Raw genomic sequence first — 18,989 nt, 5'->3', positions numbered from 1 at the left:
CGTTATCTCTAAGGGTGAAGCCTATGAGCCTTACTAGATCCTTCTACTCTGCTCTCGCAAGAATGAAGGCTCTTTCCCACATGCAACTTGAAGCATAATGAGCTCAGCAGCTAGGAGTTGCCCAATAGGCCTGCTGGCATCTGTCATATCTCTTAAGTTAGGAGGCCATACAGAAGCACAAGCAAGTCTGATACGTGCTGGAAAATCTTCTCCAGAGAAGTTACGAGTCTGAAGAGCACATTATTTTTGCAACAGAATCCCATGGATATTTAATAGCAAAAGGGGTTTCATAGAGCAACCATAGAACCATGGGTGCCTATGGTACACGGCACCTCCGTGAGCTGATTGACTAACACGTATCAGCAAGGGTGGTGAATCAGGACAGAGGGACCGAAGGACAAGGGAGCAATGACAGAGATGATGGGCGGACGTCAAAATGGAGCACACTGGGAAAACCAAGTGGCAGTCAGCTAAGGTCTCTCCAAGGTGGAAATCCCAGGCTCTTCATTGCACAGACGCTGATGCCTGCCCCAGCCTTCCTTTCCAAGCTGCCTTAGTGGAAATTTATTTTCTTCAATATCTTTCCAAATGAGAAAACATCTTTCTGCTGCAAAGAAGGAGGAACCAATAAATTATGAAGCACAGACAAGGGGATGAATGATAAGATTTGAGTCACTGCTGGAGATTAAGTGAGCAGGGTGTCCTCAAAAGGAATGGCCTAGACACCCACACTCCCTTCCTCCTTTCTCCTCATCCCTACCCTCTTTTCCTCAGCCAGGGGCAAGGTCCTCACCTGGCACAGTCCCCGGAGATGGGGGAGGAATAGCATCGAGACTTCACACCCAGAACCTTCAACTTCACAACATACTTCTTGGGGTCATAGGAGTCAGGACAGCAGAGCTCAAAGCAGGGCCAGAAGGTGCAATTAGGGCCACAGAGGTTGGTCCGATTCAGGGGCAGGATGGTGTCATCATTACAGCACTGCTCCAAAGGGTTGTAGATCTTGTCCCCACACCTGGGCGCCTGCTGACATAGCCACAGCCCTGGGCCCATGGGGGCATCTGGGCAGAGATTGCTGGTGTGAGCCCAAGGAGGTCCCGGCACTAACTCCCCCAGTCAGAAGCCCTCTGTGAACCGTGACCCCACTTCCCAAGGGGAGCTTCGTCCCTCTTCATTCTTCCCCATCCTGGTACTCACCTGTGACAGTCTTTGACTGCTGGAGGAGAAGAAAGACTAATACACACACAGGAGCTGGAGGAGAGGGAAAGGAGGTTGAGGATGGGGCTGGAGTGCGGCCACTGGGTTGACTGGCCTCAGGGAGGGCAGGCCAGTATGGGGAAGGCTTGGCTCCAGATTTGCTCTACAGGCTTGGGTTTGGGGCCACCTCTGCCTAAGGGCTAGTTCCTGATGCACGTAAGAGTCTAGACAGCTGGGTCCGAGCAGCCTGGACCCTTTAAAGGGGAGTGAATGCAGGAAAAACTTGGGATGCCATAGCTTAGGATTCTAAGAATGCAGTGGAGTTTCCCAGGTGGGGGGTGGGGGGTGGGGCAGGTGTTAAAGATATCCAGAGGATGGAAAGGAAGAGGAAGGAAGCTGGGGTAAGATTGACAAGGAGAGAATTTGGGTGCAGGGCTGCTTTGGGGATACGGCTGGGCTTGAAAGGGTCTTGGACTTGGAGCTCCCCTTACCTGTGTTGCGACTTCTGCCCCCCCACCCCCCCGACTAGGAATGGAGTTGGAGAGATGCAGGAAATGGGAAAGAAGGGAGGCGACCCGAAGGGTGTTTATAAATGCAATCACATGGGGCGCCTGGGTGGCGCAGTCGGTTGAGCGTCCCGACTTCGGCTCAGGTCACGATCTCGCGGTCCGTGAGTTCAAGCCCCGCGTCGGGCTCTGGGCTGATGGCTCGGAGCCTGGAGCCTGTTTCCGATTCTGTGTCTCCCTCTCTCTCTGCCCCTCCCCCGTTCGTGCTCTGTCTCTCTCTGTCCCAAAAATAAATAAAAAACGTTGAAAAAAAAAATTTAAATGCAATCACGTGACCGGGTTAGTGCTTTACCAAGTTCACGCATTCCGCAGCTGTCCTTGCTTTGAAAGCACACAGAGGCAGGTAACCATGAGATCATATGGATAAAACAGGAGGCAAAGGTCTGGGTTCATCTTCTACGACTTGCAGGTGGAAAGTGTCCTCTTACTCCATAACCTGAGCCCCCACCTCCTGGGCTACCGCATATCAGATAGTGAGTGCGGTTTCCTCCGTGTGGTGGCCCCAGCATTAGTGAGAATGCAGAGAGGATGGCTTCTCCATTTGTTTTAAGTTTCCTCCCCTGCAAAACACCTGCCATTTCTGTATCTCCCAGGTACCTTATCCTTAGAACTTTCAAGCAACTCTGTCCCAAACCCCTTTATTTACTCCTGGAGAGCTATTTGGGACCATGCTCACGGTTATCACGTGATCTAGCAGAAGGGCGCAGGCTCCATGAACTCGAGGAAGGGAACCAGAGGAGAGTGACAGTTTGCGGATTTCTCCCCCCATGGATCGTGGTGAGGATCCAAAGAGCATATGGCTCAGGGGCAGATCATAATAATGTTAACGGTAAGTAACGGATGGTATGTGAGGTGACCTTGAGTGGGCGGCCCAGGTAGAGGGAAGCTTAGGGTAAACTGAGGTCTTTGGATCTGGACACTCCCGATGGGCCCCACCTGTCAGCTTGTTTGTCTAATGTGCTTTTTAAAAAAATGTTTACTTATTTATTTTCAGAGGGGGCAGAGGGGCAGAGAGAGAGGGAGAGAGAGAATCCCAGGTAGTCTCTGTGCTGTCAGTGCAGAGTCCCATGCAGGGCTCGAACTCATGAACTGTGAGATCATGACCTGAGCCTAAGCCAGGGGTCGGACACTTAACCATCTGAGCCACCGAGGTGCCCCTAAGGTACTTCCGAGATGACCCAGTACTAGAGGGGAAACTACTGGCCAAAATCATTTTAGGGAGTAAAGCAAAACTGGGGAGGAGGGACCTTTACTAGATGTGGTCTGCTTATAAAAATTCAGGGAAAGATCTGAAACCCCTTTATAATAACAGTTATTTCTGAGATGCATTTATTGAATTGGTAAAGTAATACCAGTGGCTTTTTGTCATGTCCTTCATCCCTTTAAATTTCATTTTAAAAACTGGGGCGCCTGGGACACCTGGGTGACTCAGTCGGTTGGGAGTCTGACTTCAGCTCAGGTCACGATCTCGCAGTTTGTGAGTTCGAGCCCCACATCGGGCTCTGTGATGACGGCTCAGAACCTGGAGCCTGCTTCAGCTTCTGTGTCTCCCTTTCTCTCTGCTCCTCCCCCATTCACGCTCTCTTTGTCTCTATTGAGAGAGTAAATAAACATTAAAAAAATTTTTAAACAAATTTCACTTAAAAATTTTAAAATCCCCAATACTTTTTTCCCTTGGGATTTTTCTGCCTTCTGGGCCTTTTTTTTTTTTTTTTTAATGTTTAAAAATATTCGGGGCGCCTGGGTGGCTCAGTCGGTTAAGCGTCCGACTTCGGCTCAGGTCATGATCTCGCAGTCTGTGGGTTCGAGCCCTGCGTCGGGCTCTGGGCTGATGGCTCAGAACCTGGAGCCTGCTTCCGATTCTGTCTCCCTCTCTCTCTGACCCTCCCCCGTTCCTGCTCTGTCTCTGTCTCAAAAATAAATAAACTTAAAAAAAATTAAAAAAATATATTGGCCTGATAGTTCAGTTCTTTACCAGTGACCTAGGTGTAATACAGTTATTGTCACTGGAACTTAGCGAGTATTAGTCATGCACGTGTGGGGAAATATGTTTGGGTATGTATGCTCTTGTGAAATCCGAGTTATAAGAGTAGGTGGTTAGAGTGCTGATGTGTTGCTCTCTATGGTAAGAACTAATTCTGTTGCATCACACACGCGGTTACCAATCACTTTTCTTCCCTTTTACAGTGCAAATAAAGGTTTTGAGTTCTAAACAAACAAAAAAAGATAGATAATCCAGCAATAGCTGGAGACTTCAACACCCCCTTTTCAAGAATAGAACAAAACAGCAGATAGATGGTCATCAAGCGTATAGAATACTTGGGGGTACCTGGGTGGTTCAGTCTGTTGAGTGTCTGACTCTTGATTTCAGCTCAGGTCATGATCCCAGGGTCATGGGATCGAGCCCTGCATGGGCCTCTGAGCTGAATGTGGAGCCTGCTTGAGATTCTGTCGTGCTCTCTTTCCCTCTCTCTCTCTCTCTTTCTCCCTCTTCCCCTCTCCCCAACTCCTGCTCTCTTTCCCTTAAAAAAAAAGAATATAGGATACTTGTAAAAGCACTAGAAGCCAATTAAACCTAACAAACATCTGTAGAACACTTCAAAATAGCAAAATACACATTCTTTCAAGTACACGTGTAACATTCTATAAGCTCTACCATATTCTAAGCCATAGAAAAAGCCTCAATAATGTAAAAGGATTGAAACCATACCAAATACGTTCTCTGACCACGGTGGAATTGAAGGATCAGTAAACAACAGAAGGAAATTTGGGAGGCTCACAAATATGCAGCAATATAAGAGCCAGTTCCTAAGTAAAATAACCAGTGGGTCAAGGAAATCTAAAGTCACAAAGGAAATTCAAAAATGGTTTGAGACAAATGAAAATGAAAACACCATGTATCAAAACATATGGCGTACAGCTTACAGCAGTGATGGCAGAGAACTTATAGACGTAATGCCTATTTGATAAGAGAAGAAAGATCTCAAAGCAATAATTCAGTCTTCTGACTGAAAAAATAAGAGCAAACAAACCCAGGGGAGCAGAACCAAGGAAACAGTGATGATACCAAGGAAAGTAAATGAAATGGAGAATAGAAAAAACAACACAGAAAATCAATAAAATTAAAAGTGTGTTCTTTGAAAAGACTAACAGAGTCGACAAAACTGTAGCTAAAATGACCAAGAAAAAAACCATCCTTAAATTGATGCCAATCATTCATAAACTTCAAAAAATAATGTTGGGTTGTTTTTTTGTTTTTTTGCTTTTTTGAGACAGAGAGAGCATGAGCAGGGGAGGGGCAGAGAGAGAGGGGGACACAGAGTTCGAAGCAGGCTCCAGGCTCTGAGCTGTCAGTACCGAGCCCGACATGGGGCTCAAACTCACGAGCCATGAGATCACGACCTGAGCTGAAGTCAGACACTTAACCGACTGAGCCATTCAGGTGCCCCATAAATTTCAAAAAATAAAACAGCAGAACTTCCCAACTCAGTTTATGAGGCTAATATTACCCTACTATCAAAACCAAAGACATCACAAGAAAAGAAACCTATAGACCAACATCTCTTATGAATATAAATTAAGAAATTCTCGAGAAAAAATACTAACAAACAAAATCCAACAGCTTATATAAAGGATTCTACACCATGACCAAGTGGGATTTATCCCAGGAATGCAAGGTTGGTTCAACATATGACAATCATTCAATGTAATAAACCTTATTAGGAGAATATGGGCAGAGGGAAACATGATTATCTCAAATGATACAGAAAAGGCATTTGACAAAATTTATACTCTTTTGTGACTAAAATAGTAACAACAACAAAGAACAAATTGGGAATCCAGAGATCTTCCTCAACCTGATCCACAAGAAAACCCACAGCTCACTGTACCTAATGGCAAAAGACTGCATGCACTTCTTCCCAACGTCTGGAACAGGGCAAGTACATTCACCCTCACCACTCGATTTAACATTGCACTAGAAGTTCAAGCCAGAGAAATTCGGCAAGAAAGAGAAAAAAAAAAACATTCAAACTGGAAAAGAAGATGTAAAACGATTTCTGTTTTCAAGTACCATGATCATCTAGTACATTAACAATGCTCAAGGAAGCTACTAAGGCCACTACAGAACTAACAGATGAATTAAGCAAGGTTGCAAGATGCAAGGCCCACATATAAAAGCCCATTGTACACACTAGCAAAGAGCCATCTGAAATTGAAATTAAGAAAATCATTCTACTTACGGGGGCGCCTGCGTGGCTCAATCGGTTAAGCATCCGACTTCAGCCCAGGTCATGATCTCATGGTCCATGAGTTTGAGCCCAGTGTCAGGCTCTGTGCTGACAACTCGGAGCCTGGAGCCTGCTTCAGATCCTGTCTACCCCCCCTCCTCTCTCTCTCTGCCCCTCCCCTGCTCACACTCTGTCTCTCTCTCAAAAATAAATAAACATTAAAAATTAAAAAAAATTCTACTTACCATAGTACCAACAATAATAAAATGCTTGTTAATAAATTTAACAAGGGGAGTGCAGAACGGGCACACTGAAAACAATACAGCTGTTGAAAGAATTTCAAGAACGTGTAAATAAATCGAGCTCCATAAATGTACATGAGTTGAAAAATGTAATACTGGTAAGATGCCAGTGCTCCCAAATTGACCTATAAGTTCAACGCCATTCCTGTCAAAATGCTAGCTGGTTTCTTTGCAGAAATGAGCAAGCTGATCCTAAGATTCATACTGAGATGGAAGGGACCCAGAGTAGCCAAAGCAAAGAACAAAGTTGTTGAACTGATGCGCCATCATTTCAAAGCTTACTCCAAAGCTGTACTAGTTAATTCCGTGTGGTATTGACCTAAGGGACTCACATGTAGATCAATGGGCCGAATCGACAGTCGAGAAATAAACCAGTGTAATTACGGTCAATTAAATTTCAACAAAAGTGCTATGACAATGAACTAGGGAAAAGAATAATCTTTTCAACAAATGGTGCTGGGAAAACTGGGTGTCTGTGTGTAAAAGAGAATAAGAAGGATGTGGAGAAGGAGAGAAAGAAGGATCTCTCCCATACCATACACAAAGATTAACTTCACATTGATCATAGACCTAAATATAAGAGCTAACACCATAAAATCATTAGCAGAAAACAGTGGAGTAAATCTTAATGACCTTGGGTTTAGGCCATGTTTTCTTGGCTATGACATCAAAAAGCACCAGAGACCAAGAAAAAAAATACAATTTGTCAAAATGAAAACCTGTGTGCTGCACACAAAAATATCAAGGAAGTGAAAAGACAATCACGTAATGGGAGGAAGTATTTGTAAATCACATATATGATAAGAGGTAAGTATCCAGAATTTGTTGAAAAACTCCTACAGCTCAATAAGAAAAGACACCCCAGTTTAAAAGTGGAAAAAGTGTCCACTTTTCCAAAAGGACATACAGACAGCCAGTCAGCACATGAAGAGATGCTCATCACTGTTCATTAAGGGAATGCAAATTAAAACTATAAGCTATCTCTTCACATCCACGAGGGTGGCTGTCATAAAAAGAAAAGTGGAAAATCACAAGGATGGGGAAGGAGGTGGAGAAATCTGAACCCTCGTGCATTGCTGATAGGAATATAAAATGGTTTAGCAACCGTGGAAAACAGTTTGACAGCTCCTCAAACAGCTAAACATAGAATTACCATTTGACCCAGAAATTCTACTCCTAGGTATATACCCTGAAGACGTGAGAACAGGTACTCAAATACACATATACACATGTTCATAACAGTACTATTTCCAGTGGCCAAAAGATGGGAACAGCCCAAATGCCCGCATGGATAAACAAATTGTGGTATATAGACAGGGTGGAATATTATTCAGCTATAAAAAGGAATGAAGTAGGGGCACCTGGATGGCTCAGTTGGTTAAACATCTGATTCTTGATCTCTGCCCAGGTCATGATCTCATGGTTCGTGAGTTCAAGCCCCGCGTCAGGCTCCGAGTGCTAAGTGCAAAGAGCCTGCTTGGGATTCTGTCTCTCTCCCTCACTCTCTGCCCCTCCCCAACCCCCCCCCCCCTCAAAATAAATACACTTTTTAAAAAAGGAATTAGTACTGGTAAATTCTACAGTGTCAATAAGCCTCAAAAATATTATGCAAAGGGGAACATGAAAGTAACATAAAAAGTCATGTATGGTATGATTGATTCCCTTTAATTTTTATTTAATTTAATTTAATTTTATTTTATTTTAAATTATTATTTAAATTATTATAATTTAAATTATTTTAAATATATATATATTTATTATATAATATTTATAATATATATTATATATAATATTTAAATTATAATTTAAATTTTAAATTATATTAAATTTTATTTAAATTTATTTAATTTTATTTTTTATTTATTTAATTTTTATTTATTTATTTATTTATTTATTTTTTTAATTTTTTTTTAACGTTTTTATTTATTTTTGAGACAGAGACAGAACATGAACAGGGGAGGGGCAGAGAGAGAGGGAGACACAGAATCGGAAGCAGGCTCCAGGCTCTGAGCCATCAGCCCAGAGCCCGACGCGGGGCTCGAACTCACAGACCTCGAGATCGTGACCTGAGCTGAAGTCGGCCGCTTAACCGACTGAGCCACCCAGGCACCCCAATTTTTATTTATTTTTTGAGACACAGATCAAGCTGGGGAGGGGCAGAGAGGGGGGGGAGAGAGAAACCCCAAGCAGGCTCTGCACTGTCTAGGCAGAGCCCGATGTGGGGCTCGGACCCACAAACCATGAGATCATGACCTGAGCTGAAACCAAGAGTCGGATGCTCAACCGACTGAACCACCCAGGCGCCCCTGATTGATTCCATTTAAACGAAACTAGTAGGAAAATCCATGGAGACAGAATGCACACTGGTGGTTGTCAGGGGTGGGGATGAGAGCGAATGAGCAGCGAAATGGGTATGGGGCGGGCTCTCGCTTGATTCCTAGGGTGGCTTGGATAAAAAGCAATTCTGGAAGGTGGTTGGGCTACTCTTCATTCAACTTGAGCGAGAGGAGAAGAGAGGGGAAGGAGAAGGGGGGAGGGGCAGGAAATACACGGAAGGAGATGCTAGAGACTCGTAGTTACCCAAAAGGAAGTGTTACGAACACAGCAGGCATTGCTCATCTGAATGGACCATAGATGACAAAACTCCATCCACTTCTCCTTCCTCCCTGAGCCTGAATGTGAATAGACCCCTCACGTGGGCACAGATCCTGGTGCAATCGAGCCTCACGCCTGGGACCTTCAACCTCCCAGCAGCCCGTTCAGAGAGCTCAAGGACTTGGGAAAACAGTGCTGGAAGCCAAGTCAGCAGGTTCACCTGGAACCCCCGAGTCAGGCCCCCTCACCACAGCACTGCTCCACGGGGTAACAGGGGTCTCTACACCGGAGCACCAGCTGTGACATCCACAGTCCAGGATCTGGGGGACTCAGAGCTGGATTGGATTCCAAGGATTAGTCTGGGACCTCTGGAGCCCCTACCTCCATCCATAGTACGGTCCCTTCTTCCCTTCTCGCTATGCCTGCTCTCACCTGCGATTCCCTCTGAGCCTGAGCTCAGGAGTTCAGAAATCCAGACAGCAGCTGAGAAGCAGAAGGGGAACGCGAATAATGCGAGAGAGGAGCCTTCTGGTCGCCACCGGGGTGCACAACGTGACGTCACTGACCTCCTTTCACCGTTGGGAACAGCTCAGGGTGGATGTTGACTCAGGGTGGCAGGGAGGGCCAGGGGAAGAGCGGAGTCTAATATTTTTGCAGGTTAGGACCGATGAAGTCAGAGATAACCTGGGGGCGATGACCAAGTAGGAAGCCGAGGATGGGTGGGCAGGAGAGCATTAGGTCTGAGGTCCAGAGGTGCATTAGGGGTGTGATGTCACAGAAGCTTGGGGCTGGAGTGCCCTTACCAAAGGTCCTGGGCACCATGGTTCTCGGTTCAGCTCCAGGGCAGTCGATGGCAGGGCAGCAGAAGAGCTGGGTCTGGGGCCTTATACAGAGACTTCGATAGACACCCTTACCCACACCCGGGGAACCTACTCATCTCACGTTGCAACACAGGAGTGTAGCTGCAGTGCTGCTAAAAGGGGAGGGGCATGAAGACCTCAGGTGAGTGGAGCCTCCCTTCAGCCTCCCCAGGAAACACCTGGGACGAACGATGGCGGAGCTGAATCCATTTTTTATTTTTCAATTTTTTAAAAGTTTATTTATTTATTCAGAGGCAGAGAGAAAGACAGAAGGAGAGAGAGAACAAGCGGGGGAGGGACAGAAACAGAGGAGGAGGAGGAGGAGGAGGAGGAGGAGGAGGAGGAGGAGGAAGAGGAAGAGAGAGAGACTGACTCCCAAGCAGGCTCCTTGCTGCCAGCGCAGAGCCTGGTGCCGGGGCTCGAACCCACGAACTACAAGATCATGACCTGAATCCAAGTCAAGAATTTAATGTTTAAAGCACCCATTGTGACAAACTCGTCGGTCTTACATCCTGGGCAAGTGTCATGATCCACAGTTTGGAGAACACTTCTCTACCTTGCGGCTCGCTGAGGAGAGGAGAGGCCTGAAGAGCGGGGGAGAATGTACTGGGAGGACAGCGTGCCATCCCCCACCCCTTGGAGGGAGCAGACATTTAGGACTCTGGTTACTCCACAGTGTCTGCTTCAGAAGCCTCCTCCTTGGCCTCCTGCCTCCGGTCTCAACCCTCTGACCACCCCCCTCACAGGAGACAAATGCTGGGATCTTCCAGACTCAAATCTCACCACTTCCATTTCTGCATAGGACCCCATGAGGTTAAGTCCAGAATCCTCTCAGCGGCCCACGGGGTGACTGGCCCCACCCTCTGCCCTCCCAGGGCTGAGCCTCCTTGAAACAGTCAGTTCTCGCTCATTCTTAGAGTCATAGCTCTGATGTCCCTTCCTCCAGGAAGCCATCGTGATCCCCTTGACCCTCTGTTCCAGCCCTACTCACTGTGAGTCACTATTGTTTGGGATGATTTATGTTCCCCATTGGACATAAGTATCAGAAGGATAGGTCCTGGGACTAAGTCACCACTGTGTCTTTAGCACTGATTACCATAGGGCTGGTGACAGAGCAGGTGCCTGAGGAATGTGGAATGGATGGATAGATGGAGGGATGGATGGACGGACGGATGGACGGACGGATGTATGGATGGGTGGATGAATGGATGAATGGATGCATGCATGATGAAAGCCCTGTGTTCAGGGTGTATCTAACTCCACATGTCTGTCTTGACATAATGGCTTTCTGTGAATTGGTCAGAAATCAGCCTGAAGCTCGAGCCTCTCCCACCCCAGGCAGCCTCTCCGCCCTGCCTGTAATGCTGTTGCTCATGTGGGTCCTGTGGGATTTCATGCGCCGGGGGCGGTCTCAGGACCTCTCTCCTGGGTAGCCTCCCTCACAACTCCCTACTCCCCAGCTCCTCCACCCCCTACACATCAGACCCAGCCCTGTGCTGGGGGCCAGAAATTCAGGCCACCAACAGCATGGGGGCCCTGCCAGGACCGAGGGAGTTGATCTGGGGCTCAGAGCCTTCTCTGTTCCTGGTTTTACTAACCACTGGCCTGTGTCCACTGGGGAAAATAGATTGTACATCACTGTGCAGCTTACACTCAGTCTCAAAAGAAAATGAAAAGAAAAATAGGCAATAAAATGCCCTGTCAGCCTCCCTAAGGGAAGTGACTCCACGTTCTGGTCCCAAGTGGCTTCTCACTGGGGAAGAGCTACTCCTCTGTCTCTCAGATCAAGCATAGTCAGGCACAAAGCTGGTTCATTTCCATGAAGGAGATGAGTGAAAACATTTATCCGTCCTGTTGTCTTCATTCTAATGAGGCCATGGTCTACCTGAGGGCCTAGCGATAGTTGTGGGCTTTTTCATCCAGCACATCAATGAAACAAGTAGGATAATGACACTGATGTCACATCAATCAACTCCAAAGCCATTGCTCACTCACCTAGTGCCCAGCACGACTTCTTCCCGTTCTCTCATTTATATTCTCTCTCCTCTCCTGGGCCCTTCCACCTCTCCCAGTCCCTCTCCCCTCGGAGCCTAATGAGAACAGTGAGTTTTGCGGGGTCAGCCTCCACACTGACTCTCACATCCTGAACCTAAGATCAGTGCCTGCGAGGTACAAGTTGTGTGTCCTCGAATAAATGACTAAAAAGCTGATATGGAAGTTGACATGGTATCCCTGTGGCATTTGAGTCCCTGTCTTGGCTTCACGAGTGACCCCCAGAAACCCGGCAAATTTCCCGTTTTGCCGACTCATTCAAATAAGAATTTCCAAATCTGGAAAGAAAATGTCACTGCCTGCCACAGTCTCTTGCACCTGAATAATATCAGCTGCGGTTACTACACTCTGGTCCTTGGGCTGGGAGTGTGAGGTCAGGGAGTGGACGGGCAGGGCAGGTAGTCACATACAGAAGAACCTGGAAAAAGATTTGCAGGGTCACATCGATAAGGCATTATTCACTATTTCAACTTGGGAGAATGGGGATGGCTCTGAAGTACATGCCACACCTTCCTTTTTGCTCAAGTGGCCTTATTACTGGAGGCATTTAGGGGAATGAAGGGGTCATCTGTCCTCTCCTGGCTCTTAAAGAATCTGACATCAAGTTCCAAAGTGATAGCTATCCTGTCTGACATCTGCCCCAGCTCCAGAGCTGAGCAATGCCCCTGGGGGGGCCAGGGAAGAGGACTGGAGATCTGCCATCACCATTCGTTCTCTAGAGATAAAGGGACCTGAGGAATCTGCTGCTTGACCATTGACTGAACCAATGGCAACTCCAGAGATGTGACTATCCCAATGCAGCCTCCAGGGGACAGAGGACAGAACCCCATCTCCAGTCACAGCCACTCCCAAGCGAACCTCATCTTCTACCCCAGGCTCTTCCTTTCCCTGCCCTCATCTCCTTCCATAGCAAAGTCCCATCCTCACCCCCAAAATCAGTTTCATTTACATTGTTAAGCTTATTGCCTCCCAAAGCAATCTATAGATTCTATTCAATCCCTAGCAACATCCCAATGGCCTTTTCCCCTCCTCCTCCTCATCCTTCCTTTTCCTCTTCCTTCTCCTTCTCCTTCTCCTTCTCCTTCTCCTTCTCCTTCTCCTTCTCCTTCTCCTTCTCCTTCTCCTTCTCCCTCTTCCTCTTTCTCTTCCTCTCCATCTCCTCCTCCTTCTTTTTCCAGAAATGTAAAAGCTCATTCTCAAATTCATATGGAATTTCAAGGGGCCCTGAATAGCTAAAAGAATCTTGAAAAAGGAGAACGAAGTTGGAAGATTCAAACATCCTGATTTTACTTATTTAAAAAAAATTGTTTTTAATGTTTATTTTTGAGAGAGAGAGAGACAGAGACATAGTGTGAGTGGGGGAGGGGCAGAGAGAGGGAGATAAAATATGAAGCAGGCTCCAGGCTCTGTGGGGCTCGAACTCACGGACTGAGAGATCATGACCTGAGCCAAAGTCGGACACTTAACCGACTGAGTCAGATGCTTAACTGACTGAGCCACCCAGACAACCCCACACATCCTGATTTTAAACTCACTATAAAGATACAGTAATCAAAACAGTATGGTACTGACATAAGGGAAGACATACAGATCGACAGAATGTAATTGAGGTTCTAGAAATAAATCCATACATCTATGGCCAGTTGATTTAAGGTTTTATTTTTAAGTAATCATCACACCCAACATGGGGCTCTAACTCACAACCCCAAGATCAAGAGTTGCACGCTCTGACTGTGCCAGCTAGGTACCCCTATGGCCAATTGATTTTTTTAATGTTTGTTTGTTTGTTTATGTTGAGAGAGCAAGCAAGCATGGGAGGGGAACAGAGGGAGAGAGAATCCCAAGCAGCCTCCATGCTCAGCGCAGAGCCTGACTTGGGGGCTTGATCCCACAACTGGGAGGTTATGACCGCCAAAATCAAGAGTTGGATGCTCAACTGACTGAGCCACCCAGGCGCCCCCAGTTGATTTTTGATGAGAGCACCAAGGCCATTCAGTGTAGAAAGAATAGTTTTCAACATGTGGTGCTGAGTCAAATGGATATCTACAGGCAGAATAATGAAACTGGACCTCCCTCTATCAAGAAGAGTGAAAATACAGCCCACAGAATGGGAGAAAATATTTGCAAATCATAATCTGACAGTGATCGAGAATATCATATCCAGAGTATATATAGAACTCTTACAAAAAGACAGACAAGACAATTTAAAAATTGGCAAAGGGCTTGGATAAATATTTCTCCAAAGAAGATATCCAAATGTCCCCAACACGCACATGAAAAGATGTGCAAAGTCACTTTTATTAGGGAAATGCAAATCAAAACTACTAGGAATTGTCTATCACTACACACCCACGAGAATGGTGATGATTTTTTAAGTGGGGGGAAAGGTGTTAGTGGGTTTGGGGAAATTGCACCCCTCATACTTTGTTAGCGGGAGAGTAAAACAGTGCAACCCCTGTGGCAAACTGTCTGTCCTTCAATAAGTTATTAAGCAGAGAATTACCGCGTGATCCAGCAATTATGCTCCTGGGTCGATACCCAAAAGAACTGAAGTAGTTGTTCAGACAGTCACTCGTTCACAGTGGCAGGACTCACAAGAGTCAGAAGGTGCGAATATCACGAGTGCCCATCAGTTGACGGGTGGATGAACTGAATGCGACGTATCCGTATAATGAAATCTTGTTCCTCACAACATACACAAGATACCGATACACACAACAACCCGGATGCCTCTTGAAAACAGGTGAAAGAAGCCAGACAAAGCAGAGGACCACATATTGTAATCGTATTTTTTTAAAGTTCATTTATTTATTTTGAGAGAGAGCCTGGGGGAGGGGCAGAGAGAGAGGGAGAGAGAGAGTCCCAAGCAGGCTCCCGCGGCGCGGTCAGCGCAGGGCCCAATGTAAGGCTTGATCTCGCGAACTGTGAGATCGTGACCTGAGCCGAAATCAAGAGTCGGATGTTTAACCGACCGAGCCACCCAGTATTATTCTAACAGCATGAAAAATCAAAAATAGGCAAATCAGTCCTGTCCGGATCTCCCTCCACCTTCCTGCCCTTTTGTGACTCAGCTCCTTGGAGAGATGAGGCTCTGGGCCCTGGAGCATGTGGCTGGGGCCTTGCTTGGCTGTCCCTCCCCAGAGACCTCTCCAAGCCATGCCCCGTGGTCTGTGCTGTCGCCGTCACCCTGGCTGGTCTCCATGCCTCTACTGTACTTCGGATGTTGGTGAGGCAACCAGGCCTGTGTCCAGGCCTGCCCTGCGTCTCCCCAGGAAGTGCATTGAATCCAGGCCGCGAGAGATGGGCCCTCAACTGGGAAACAAGACGGGCAGCCCAGTCTGAAAGCGGGGCTCTCGCCTGGAGCCCGCTCCGTTACTGAGCATCGAACCATTTGGCCGCCAAGGTTTACAACGGCCCTGAGGAGTTTCAGTAAACAGCATTTGATACGATTCTGTGGGGCACCTAATAACCATTTTCTAATCTATTTTGATTATAAAACATATGATTCAAGACGAACTCAAGGGGTTGTACAGCCCGCTACCGAGGTGGTGAGACCCCCAGTTTGGAGAATGCCACTGCCAGAGGAAGCAGGCCCGAAAGGGGGCGATGTGGGGCGGGAGAGGAGAGCTTCCTGCTCAGGTCTCTCTTTTCCACTCCTCTGCCCACATTCTGTCTGTCCCTCCATCTCTGTCTGTCTCTCTCCTGCTCACTTTCTCTGTCCCTCTTCAGTGTCCGCTCACTGCTGGGTTCTGCTTCCTGAATGGTCCTGGAGAGAGGGGTCTGTTGTTGAGTTGGGTGTGGAACATGGAGTTGTGTTTGGGGACAGGAGACGCTCAGCCTGACTCTCTCCTGCGTAGGGTGACTCGTCCCCTTTCTATGATTCTGGACGATCCTGAGAGATTATTGTGCTCTGGGAAGTCCCCAGGGCCCTGACCCCCCACCCTGACCCCTACACAGTATCATTAGGTACAATCCCCAGGCTGGCCCTGGGGACACTGCCCTGACATATTTTTCAAGACCTTAGGCCCTTTTCTGGCCAGATGCAAAACGCAAGAGACTCCATACATCTGACAGTTTTACCTAGATTGTCATCAGGGGAGCTTGACAGTTTGGGAAGGCCATAAATGGTGGACCTGGGTCGTTTCTCTGCTCTCACAGGTGGCGAGATATGCCCGCTTTTTCAACGTATGAACGCATTTCAAGATACCATGGTCGCCTGGTTTCAGTGAGTAAAATCCCACGTTTATCACAAAGCCTGGGGTTCTTGCGTCGACCTCGCCAGGGTGTGGGACAGGGGGTTGGGCCACCATCCATAGGGAAGGAGGAGTGGTCAGTGCTGAGTACCTCCTGACTCCTCTTGCCCGGAGGAGGGAGGACCGGACCGCTACGCCCCCTGGCGGGCATCGGGGATGGGGCAGGGCCGCGCGAGCGTGGACCAGGCGGGAAGGGCCACCCCCAGGGAGCAAAAATTCGCCTCTCCTGGAATCCCAAACCCAGGGCTGGACTCACCCCTTGGCCCCACGGCCAGTAAGCGGTGGTGTGGGAGTTTGGACGCTCACCCGGGAAGAACTTATTTGCCTCCACAATGATTTCTTTGGAATAAACCAAACATGTCGGCATTATGGGATTCTGGAAACTGACAGATCTGGACTTAGTAACACAACATAGAGGACAGGGTCAAAGTGGACAATCCATAAGACTCTGACCTTCCCCCTCAGAGGACTCTTCAGGACCCTCCTGAATCAACGTTGATGGATGGGAGGCTGGGATGTTTGAACTAAATGTCATCTCAGGTGCACCTGGGTGGCTCAGTCAGTGAGCCAAAGGTCTGGAACCTTTGAGAAAGCCCGGGAGGGAGGCGCCTATTTGCACCCTGTTTGGGGAGACACCACCTCAGTGACCCAGAGCACCTCCCTTTTCTGTCCCAATTTTGATATAAAATTGTTGAAAAATGAAATTAATACATAGAAAATACTTTTAAGGTCTCAGAATGTATTCTTTTTTAAGTTTATTTATTTTGAGAGAGAGTGTGTGCATGTGGGGGAGGGCCAGAGAGAGAAGGGGGAGAGAGAGAATCCCCAGCAGGTTCTGTGCTGTCAGCACAGAGCCTCACGCGGGGCTCGATCCCATGATCCTGGGATCACGTCCTGCACTGAAATCATGAGTCGGATGCTTAACGGACTGAGCCACCCAAGGGTCCCTAATGTCTTTCACGAGTTAAAAAGTGCATCATATATGTTTACCACAAACCCTGGGATCAGGAAGGGAAGGAGAGGGGAAGGAAGTTCTTTCCAGAGTGAAAAGGGGGATCTGGACGCCACTTCAAACCATCCCTCACCAGAACTTCTCTCCGGGAGGGGGTTGGGTGCAACTCTGCTCGGAACTGAGCTGGAGAAGATCAGAAGTGGGAGGTGGGGCACTCGGAGTGTGGCCATATGGGGCCCCCACCCCAGGAAACACAGGGCCAGTTCTCAGACTAGCAGATCAAGTGCTGGGCGGACACAGGCGGGGGTGAGGCGGGCTCTGAGGAGACTGGGAATATGGCAGAATCAGAATCAAGTCTTCATTTAGCCCCTGGAGTCTCTCTAGGCTCTCCTTTGTCCTGCCACTTCTGTGACCTTCCCAACTTCCTCTCTTTTTTATGCTATGTCCTCGGGGTTCAGATCCACCCGTATTTAGCCTCACGACCAGTTTCCAATTTCACATCAGGGTTTTGACAGCATCCCTTCTGGGTCAGATGCGGGGGGATTATGGGCAAGGGCAAGCACTGGGACTAAGGATTGGCACTCAGTTCTCTTGCTCTTTTCCTGTGGGCCGGGGGGTGGAGGAGGGACTCTGAACCTGGGCTCAGGTTGGGGGGAGGGGGCTGTCCCCATCATGTCTGAGGTAGAGGGGGACACTCCCTCCAAAGCCACCACCAAAACATAGAGACGCATGTCCCGGGACGATGAAATGTCCTGGTGTCTCCAGGCTTGGAACAGGACTTGAAGTGGCCCCGGTTGATGCATTTCTGGGCCCACAGGGCCGTGAATGAGACCATAGCAGAGTCAACCTTGCAGAGCTTGTGAGATGATGAACTCATCGGGTTGGAGAGAAGATCCTCATTCTCGAGGGGTGGAGGTGACCGGGGAGGGGATGATGCGGGGGAGACTCTTGCAGTGCTGACCTTCCTTGCTCCATCCAGATCCCCATGATTTGGTCAGCTCATGAGCTCCGTGCTCCCCTCACCCGGCTTCACGATGAAATGGTGGCCACTGGTGCAGAACGTGCTTGCAAACGCACTAAGTGCTTTTTAAAAAAAATCCACACCTGTATACGGAGAGAGAGAAATGAAAACATCTCACTTTTTTTTTTCAGTGTAACGTACCACACAACGTTCCCCAGTTACAAGGTCATGAATCTCTCAGTAAATATTTTAAGGTGTATTGTGTTCCTGGGGCGCCTGGGTGGCTCAGTCGGTTAAGTGTCCAACTCTGGATTTTGGTTCAGGCCGTGATCTCGGTTCGTGAGTTTGAGCCCCGAGTCAGGCTCTGCACTGACAGCACGGAACCTGCTTGGGATTCTCTGTCTCCCTCTCTCTCGGCTCCTGCCCTGCTCACACTCTTTCCTTCTCTCTCTCTCTCCCTTTCTCTGTCTCTTTCAAAAGAAGTAAATAAACATAAAAAAGGGGAAAATACAGGGTAATAAGCTTAAAACACAGTGGTAATAATTGCGTCGTGATGACATATGAGAAAGTCAGTGATTCAGACTCTTATCCAAACCAAAATCTTTTTATGGTATAATCGTTTTGTGGGTAGAACTGAGCGGACAGACAACATCTGTGGATGTTCGGGGAGGAACCATGGTTTTTATGTGGGACAATGAAATTTGCAATATGGAATTGCAGAGGGGAAAAAAATAACCGGATAAGGAACCAGGCCACCCCCCTCCCCATGAAATTCCTCTTTAGAAAGTCTGGGGTAACCTATATAATTGACGGGTTGAGTGCAGCTCCTGATGTTATGCTTTATTTATTTTGAGAGAGGGAGAGAGAGAGCGCATGCGCATGAGCCGGGGTGGGGCAGAGAGAGAGGGAGAGACAGAACCGCAAGCAGGTTCTGGATTGTCGGTGTGGAGCCCGACGCGGGGCTCAAACTCATGAACTGTGAGATCATGACCGGAGCCGAAACCAAGAGTCAGATGCTTAAC

General features: G+C 47.7%; 2 protein-coding genes across 4 annotated transcripts in view; one reads left to right on the top strand and one right to left on the bottom strand.

Moving 5' to 3' along the window:
* Positions 1–216: 216 nt before the first annotated feature.
* LOC122207971 (insulin growth factor-like family member 3) lies at positions 217–9,797 on the bottom strand. Of its 3 annotated transcripts, none has more exons than XM_042918429.1 (4): positions 9,693–9,797; positions 1,198–1,251; positions 794–1,061; positions 218–604 (listed from the first exon to the last, which is right to left on the bottom strand). In XM_042918429.1, exons 1-4 carry the CDS (start codon positions 9,709–9,711, stop codon positions 574–576), a joined length of 372 nt encoding a protein of 123 aa, XP_042774363.1. In that variant the 5' UTR covers positions 9,712–9,797; the 3' UTR covers positions 218–573. The 3 variants fall into 3 exon arrangements, with proteins under 3 accessions (XP_042774364.1, XP_042774363.1, XP_042774362.1); XM_042918428.1 differs by having other exon boundaries at positions 219–607; XM_042918430.1 differs by lacking the exon at positions 1,198–1,251 and having other exon boundaries at positions 217–607.
* A 31-nt stretch (positions 9,798–9,828) lies between these two features.
* The window catches only part of HIF3A (hypoxia inducible factor 3 subunit alpha), a 56,359-nt gene continuing 47,198 nt past the window's right edge, over positions 9,829–18,989 (top strand). The window contains exons 1-2 of the mRNA XM_042918423.1: positions 9,829–9,891; positions 15,960–16,026. Coding sequence (XP_042774357.1) covers positions 9,879–9,891; positions 15,960–16,026 — 80 coding nt within the window. The 5' untranslated portion in view covers positions 9,829–9,878. The remainder of the gene's footprint in view (positions 9,892–15,959; positions 16,027–18,989) is intronic.

This window comes from Panthera leo, chromosome E2 (assembly GCF_018350215.1).
Source record: "Panthera leo isolate Ple1 chromosome E2, P.leo_Ple1_pat1.1, whole genome shotgun sequence".
Lineage (NCBI taxonomy): Eukaryota > Metazoa > Chordata > Mammalia > Carnivora > Felidae > Panthera > Panthera leo.
Note: the sequence above shows the minus strand (reverse complement) of the source record. Positions and strands in the feature narration are given on the sequence as shown.

Coding starts and splice junctions, on each gene's coding strand:
- LOC122207971 (XM_042918428.1), bottom strand. Junction 1,062..1,197: donor GCAGTCAAAGACTGTCACAG/GTGAGTACCAGG, acceptor ATCTCTGCCCAG/ATGCCCCCATGGGCCCAGGG. Junction 608..793: donor ATCTCCGGGGACTGTGCCAG/GTGAGGACCTTG, acceptor CCTTCTTTGCAG/CAGAAAGATGTTTTCTCATT.